Below are 7,821 nucleotides of genomic sequence, written 5' to 3'. Positions count from 1 at the left end.
AAAGTATGGATGGATGGATGGACACACGGATACACAGAAAAGCTGGGATTGGGCAGACTGGATCTCTGAGGAAGAACCTACAGTATCTTGAAAGCTCAGCGCATTTATTGTATAGAGTTGAACAGAGAGGTGGGGTTCTTTCATACAGCTGAATAAGGAGATGGGGTTATATGCACATAAACAAGGAAGCGAGGTTTATGGTATATAGCTGAATCAAGGGGATAGGGTTAGCTAATCTAGAAACAGTCTCTGTAGGGGAGCAGTCTTCATGCTGTAAGTATTTATGGGGGAAGGCTATCGCCGACATTTTCTGCACATACTGTTAACGTTTTATTTTGCTATTGTTTTGGGTGTAAGCCTTCTGTTGGTTGTGTTCCATTGTTTTTCTTCCACTCTGAGGACTGCTCTCCACAGGGTATGTGCGCATGCTCTGAGGGTTGAGCCCTAGGTGTCGTTTACGTGCAGCATATGCTCGACCCCTAAACTCCTTCAGCAGGCTGGGCAAGCGCTGTTCCCAATCCTTCACATTTTCCTTTGCGCGCGCACGTGTGTGTCTGTGTGTGTCTGTGTGTGTCTGTGTGTGTGTGTGTGTGTGTGTGTGTGTAGGTGTACATATGGAAAACAGAGAACAACTTTAGGTGTTATTCCTCGGGCGCTGCCTAACTTGCTTTTTGAGGCAGGGTCTCTCATTGGCCTGAAACTCAGCAAGTAGGCTAGACAGTATAGCAAACTCCAGGTAACAAAACAATCTGTCTCTACCTGTCCCCAGTGGGGGATTGCAAGGACGTATCACCCGTATCAGTGTCTCTGGCTTTTTGCATGGGTTCTAGGGATCAAATTCGGGTTTTCATGCTTATGGCAAGAACTTTACTGACAGAGCCATCTTCCTAGTTACCCTTTTAACACTCTTAATAACTTCTTTGATTTTTAATGTTTGTTTACTTTATGTGTTTTGCCTTCATATTTGTCTGTGCACCATGTTCCTGAAATGCCTGAGTCCAGAAGAGACTGTTAGATACACTGGAACTGTACTTAGTGTTATGAATGCTGAAAGAAAAATTATTCTTTCCATATTAATTCATACAATAAATTATTTTTTCTTTATTTGTATACAATGTTATGTCTGCATGTACACCTGCATGCCAGAAGAGGCATACACCTGCATGCCAGAAGAGGGCACCAGATCTCATTATAGATGGTTGTGAGCCACCATGTGGTTGCTGGGAACTGAACTCAGGACCTTCGGAGGAGCAGTCAGTGCTCTTAACCTCTAAGCCATCTCTCCAGGCCACAGTCATTTTCTTTTTTTTCCTTTTTTCTTTTTTTTTTTTTAATTATTTACTTTTCATTAGTTTAAATCCGAGATGGGTACAGCATCACACGGATTCTGTGTCCAATGGCCTTCGCAGGAAGGTTGCTTCGGAATTTGGCACGAACCATGCCACTATTCCCATGGGCCCGAGTTACTTTTCCCCAGATCACTCTGGTTTTGTTTGGTTTGCCTCCAGGAGTCACTGTGTTGTTTCTTGCTTTATACACGTAAGCACATCTCTTGCCTAAGTAGAATTCAGTTTCATCCCGGGCATAAACGCCTTCAATTTTAAGAAGAGCTGTGTGCTCTCTTTGGTTCCGGAGACCTCGTTTGTAGCCAGCAAAAGTGGCTTTGCACCACAGCCTTCCAGACATAGTCGCGTTTTAGAAGTCCTGTTCCCAGCAGACCTCCACAGGCGCCAAGATGGCGGAAAGAGACCAGTCATTTTCTTTAATCACCTAGTTCCCTAATGACAGACACAGAAAGAGTCAATGATTTATTTTTAAGCTGTAAACACTATGCTGGTCAGAATCTGAGCTACTCTAATCCTAGTAGTTTTATGTTTTGTTTGTTTTTAGTTTTTGTTTGTTTTTTTTTTGTTTTTTCGAGACAAGGTTACTCTGCGTAGCCTTGGCTGTCCTAGACTCGCTTTGTAAACCAGGCTGGCCTCGAACTCACAGCGATCTGCATGCCTCTGCCTCCCAAGTGCTGGGGTTAAAGGCATGTGCCACCACGGCCGGTTATTTATTCATTTTTACACGATCTATAGAATCATAGCTATCTGTTAAACCTAGCATGTATATTCCTATGCAAACTTAGACTAGTATCTGACATGGCTATGAGTTGATGAACTAGCAATTCCCTTGCATTATTTAATTATCCTAACAGTTTGTAATAGTGGCTTTAAAAGTACTGGAAGTAAACCTTGTATTGTAAATGAGTTGTATCTACCAAGAAGAGACCTGATACCCTATGAGCATACACAGGGGGAGGAGGTCCCCTTCAGTCCCAGTCATAGGGGAAGGGAGTAAGGGGAAAATGGGAGGGACGGAGGAATGGGAGGATACAAGGGATGGGAGAAAAATTTAGATGTAATATGAGTAAATTAATAAAATAATAAATAAATAAATAAATGAGTTGTATGGATATAATACCTAATACCAGAGTAGAAATACATATTTATATATGTGTAACAAAGCAACCTTAAATTTGTATCAATATATCAAAATGTATACCAATGTATTAAAATAACCTTATTTAAGTATAGCAATATTTCTAAGTTGAAGACAGAAAAATCTACCTTTTGTCTTATTATTCCTATAAGATATTTCTATATTCCTTTTTCTTTCTATTCAACACTTTTCTCCTTACCTAAGAAGAAAGAGAAAAGAAAAAAAGAGAGAGAGAGAAATCCGTAAATCTAACTTCATTTTCTCTCTGAATAAGACCATTAATAATTTGTAACCAACCTCTTTAAAGCAACAAGGATTTATTCGGGTGGTGGTGGTACACGCCTTTAATCCCAGCACTTGGAAGGTAGAGGCAGGTGGATCACTGGGAGTTTGAGGCCAGCCTGGTCAACAAAGTGAGTCCAGGACAGCCAAGGCTACACAGAGAAACCCTGTCTCAAAAAACAAAAACAAAAACAAAAACAAAAACAAAAAACCAACAAGCATTTATTAGCCAAGAAAACAACCAAAATCTAGTCACCTCATCTTCATGGAAATGGGACATCATTCCTGCTGATTTTGGGGTATAAGATACCTTTGGGGGGCAAATAAATTTAGAAAAAAATGATGAAGCAAGTTAGCATTACATTTGTGATCCAGTCTCTAAATGTTGAGAAATTCCAGGCTTAATAGAAGCCCTGTTTGAGCAGTCTGAAATGCTGGACCAACTGAGATCAGCAGCTTTCTTTGAAGCTGTCCTGGGAGCAGGCTCTGATGAGGAACAGCAACCAAAGCAAGTCGCACCTGATGTATTAGGCTGAGCTGCTATCTTTCTCTCAAGAGGAAGCTTCCCATTTAAAGAGACAAGCTGGTTGCCCTGAGCAATAGAAAAGGCATTATGTTTTAAATAAACTTTATATACACTCCTTTTTAATTTTAGAGTTTAAGCATACCCTAGGCATCTTGTACTTGGGTTTTTACATTTGTTGCAGCAATTTTCATCTTACTCCTCTCCATGTGGGATGGATGCTTCTGCCTTTTAAACATGAATTGTAGCCTTTGAGTTTCTGGGACCTAAGTAGGTTGGCATGCACTTTGTCACCTGTAAGTCCCCTGTGTCTCTTTGCATCAGGCATGCCCCCCACCCGTCCCCCGTGAAAATGTCTTATGTTTAAAGGGATAAGCTGGTTGCCAGAGCAGTGTGACACCTCAACTCAGTCAGCTTTTGTTGTTATTGTTTTGTTTTTTGAGACAGGGTTTCTCTGTGTAACAGCTCTAGCTGTCCTGGAACTCACTCCGTAGACCAGGCTGGCCTCAAACTCACAGCGATCTGCCTGCCTCTGCCTCCCGAGTGATGAGATTAAAGGCGTGTTTTATCAGCAGTGGTTCTCCAAAATAAAGTAGAAGAGTCAGCCCTTCCTGTACCTTGTTTATGGATAACTTGGACAGTCTGTAACTGTAACTGTCTTTGATACCCGCCCCCCTTTTTTAAAAAAAAGATTTATTTATTTGTTATTATGTATAGTGTTCTGCTTGCATGTACACCTGCAGGCCAGAAGAGGGCACCAGATCTCATTATAAATGGTTGTGAGCCACTATGTAGTTGCTGGGAATTGAATTTAGGACCTCTAGAAGAGCAGTCAGTGCTCTTAACCTCTGAGCCATCTCTCCATCCCGATAACTCTTTTTAATAATCTTAATTTTTTTTTTTTGATTTTTCGAGACAGAGTTTCTCTGTGTGGCCTTGGCTGTCCTGGACTCACTTTGTAGACCAGGCTGGCCTCACAGCAATCCACCTGCCTCTGCCTCCCGAGTGCTAGGATTAAAGGCATGTGCCACCACTGCCCGGTTCAATAATCTTAATTTTTAATTCAGGAGTATCACCTGTTTTTCTGGCTTGTCTCTGAAAATGGAGGGATGTCAATATGGGTTTTCCATTGTTGTAACAGATCTCTTCCCCATAAGTTTATGGCTCTATCACCCACATATGGCCTTAGTTTTCTTATTTGACCTTCTAGCCCTGTACATTTAAGCCATATGACATGTTGTTTTATTTGAGACAATGTTCCAATCCCTAGGTACTGGGTAGGTATCTTTTGAAGTGGCCAAATGGTTTCCCAGGAATCCTGGGAAATTATTGTTACATCTGCTTCAGTATCCAGTAACCCCTCCAATCTCAATGCCATCGAACTGTAATTTTAACTTTGGCCTCTTATAATTTATAGTAGTTTTCCAAAATATTTTTTTGGTATCTTCAGCACCTTTATTTTATCCCCAGGAGCATCTTCATCTCCATTAAATGTTTTTTTTTCTATGTCTTCAGTAGCCCTGTTTGTTTTTATCAGACCTTGAATTTCTTGTTGTCCTTTAAAATAATCCTGTTTTGGTGGACTGGAAACAAATGGCTCATGTTATTTTTTTTGTCAGGCCATGAACATAGGCCCTTAATTAGTTTTCTAAAATCAACGAATTGCCTTGGGTATCGTTGGATGACCTACATTCATGAGCCACATCTTTTACATTTTATAGGAAATCTTTTCCCTGAATTATTACCATTATAGAAGATTTTATCTTTAGGAACAGTTTGTTCATCATCCTTTAGGGAATGGTTTGAATTTTCACAGCCACAGCAGTGAGCATTTTGTGTTTTGATGTCTCTTGTAGTTGTCTGTCCAACTATAACTGAATCATGAACATTTATTTCTATGTCTGCAGTAGTTTTAATCCACTCATGAAGAGGTGCAGACCTTTCCCTCAAGGGCCTAATAGCATTTTTACATACAGCATTAGCGTTTTCAAAAGCTAGAGATGAAAGTAGCATTTCTCTAGCATTTGGATCTGCTAGAGCTCTAATATAGAGCCTCAGTTAGTCTCTGTAAAAAGTCAGTAAAAGCTTCATTCGAAGCTTGGGTTATTTTTGTAAAAAATAAATGATTCAGTTTGTCCCCGTTGTTCAACCTTGTCCCAAGCATTTATAGCTACTGTTTGGCATTGTTCTAAGACAGCACCATTAAGGGCAATCTGTACTCTTAATTTGGAATATGGGCCTTCACCTAGTAACTGATCCTCAACAATATCAATGCCGCTAGCCCTATTGTGTTGTTCCTTAAGCGAGGCCTGATCTTTCTACCATGCCAGCCATTGTAATTGGGGTCCGACTGTAGAATGACTCATCAAATAGCTCTAATCTTTTGGAATTTTGCAATTCTGTGTGGCCCAGTTATTATGTATCTGTGTAACAGATGGTGAGTGGAAGCCAAAACTGGTTATTTCCTCCTTAAACTTACATTTTAAATCTTGTGCATCTATAGGTTGCCAGTCAAACACCCGATAACCTTGTGGATTTTCCTCATCTCCTGGTAGTTCCCTTATTAAGGCTAAGATAATCATTTTAGGTTTTTTAACAGGTATAGATCACCCTGTAGTCTTGTTTACAAAGTGGTGTTGCATGCTCTGGCCCTTTTTCTTCTGTTTCTATCTTAGTATCATTACTCTTAATTATAAGCCTTTCTAAATTTTCTTCTAAAGTTTGTTTCCAAATTTCCTATTTTTTCATTTTGCTTTGTCTCTGATACCCTATCATTTTCCTCAGTCCAATCTATAATTTTAAAATTTTTTTCTTCTTAAAGTTTTTTCCTTTGAATAAGTATAGAAAGGAAAAGTGATTATTAAGTAACAATAGTTGTCACAATCAGTAACATGATATCTCTCTCTCTCTCTCCTGTTTGTATCTTGGCATCATTTAAAAGAGCATTCAGCAAACTCCAAAAACTCTGAGTTATTGTGTCTTTCATCTTTATATGCCTATTTTTTCAAACCTATCAACCTTAAAACTATTTGTATCTGTCTATGAAATTTTAAATCCAGTTCTCTCCCTTTATAACATAAAAACAGAAATTTTGCCTCTTCTGGAGCTTCATTGTCACTGCTGCTCTGTGAGAGCTGAGCCTTGCCCATGGAGGTACATGTGCCAAGCTAGCGGTGTGCCTTTCGAACTGCGCAGGGTTTAAGGAAAGAACCACCATTGCTGAGGAACTGTTCCTTCCCTCCATCTTTCCAATAGCTAATGTTTGGGAAATGGCTTGTTTTACCCGGGCAGGTATGACAGGATCAGTTAGAGGCAGACAGCTCTGCTTTGCTAAGTCTGCTCCATTAGTCTCCCAGCTGCCCACTGCAGGTTCTAAGCTTGGATTATCTCTTTGGGAGCTTATTCTCCCTGACAAACTGGGATACATTATGATTTCTAAGGGTATAGATACATTAAATTAGTTGGGTGCCAATATGTTGAAATAAAAATTATTCTTTCTATATTGACTAATACAGTAAATGATGATGATGATGATGATGATGATGATGATGATGATGTTTTTCGAGACAGGGTTTCTCTGTGTAGCCTTGGATGTCCTGGACTCACTTTGTAGACCAGGCTGGCCTCGAACTCACAGCGATCCGCCCGCCTCTGCCTCTGGAGTGCTGGGATTAAAGGTGTGCGCCACCATGCCCGGCTTTAATACAGTAAATTATTAAGGCGGTAGTTTTCTTTAACCAGCAAGTTCCCTAACGACAGGCACAGAGAGTCTATGATTTATTTTTAAGCTGTAAGCACTATGCTGGGCAGAATTTGAGCTACTCTAATCTTAGTATCTTTTAAACCCACATAAAAACCAATAACTTGCCAATCTGATGACTCCCAGGGCAGCTTCTACAGCCATGTGCTCAGCTTTCCTCCCCGTGTTCATGCACACACCTGAGTCTCCTGGTGAGAAGATTTTTTTGGTATTCCCTTCCCACAGTTTCTTTCTGCTCTAAGGAAGCCTGCCTTCCACTTCCTGTCCTTCTGCCCAGCTGATTGGCCAAACAGCTCTTTATTGACAACTGCTACATCCACCAAGACATTCCTCCACAAATAAGAATTCACGCGGGTTCTGGGACTATAACCTTGGTCTTCTACAAGCGCAGCCAGTGCTCTTCACTGCTGAGCCACCTCTCCAGTCACCTACCTTTATAATTTTTAGGTCTGGAAGAATTGAAAAAAATTTTGTCTCTGATTTTGTATTGTTGTTGTCTCTGATTTTGTATTGTTGATTTTGTATTGTTGATTTTGTATTGTCTCTGATGTTGTATTGTCCTTAGTTTCCCAAGTGCTGGGGGATTACAGGCATGTACCACTACACCCAAGTGGCATTAAAAAATGATTTATTTATTTTTTCCCCTGAGACAGGGTTTCTCTATGTAGCCTTGGCTGTCCTGGACTTGCTTTGTAAACCGGGCTGGCCTCCAACTCACAGAGATCCGCCTGCCTCTGTCTTCCTGAGTGCTGGGATTATAGGTGTGCATCAC

At 40.5% G+C, this 7,821-nt stretch overlaps 1 protein-coding gene across 1 annotated transcript; it reads right to left on the bottom strand.

Annotated features, from left to right (window-relative positions):
• Window positions 1-1,315: 1,315 nt before the first annotated feature.
• Window positions 1,316-1,742, bottom strand: LOC311587954 (large ribosomal subunit protein eL33-like). The gene has a single exon (XM_084765292.1). The coding sequence runs from the start codon at window positions 1,684-1,686 to the stop codon at window positions 1,354-1,356; it is 333 nt and encodes a 110-aa protein (XP_084621418.1). The 5' UTR covers window positions 1,687-1,742; the 3' UTR covers window positions 1,316-1,353.
• Between the last annotated feature and the right edge of the window lie 6,079 nt (window positions 1,743-7,821).

This window comes from Acomys minous (assembly GCF_964271855.1).
Source record: "Acomys minous genome assembly, chromosome: 17".
Lineage (NCBI taxonomy): Eukaryota > Metazoa > Chordata > Mammalia > Rodentia > Muridae > Acomys > Acomys minous.
The sequence above is the reverse complement of the archived record's forward strand: the minus strand, read 5'-3'. Positions and strand labels throughout refer to the sequence as shown.

Bases quoted from the DNA above. Each gene is read 5' to 3' on its own strand.
- LOC311587954 (XM_084765292.1), bottom strand. From the start codon at position 1,686: ATGTCTGGAAGGCTGTGGTGCAAAGCCACTTTTGCTGGCTACAAACGA.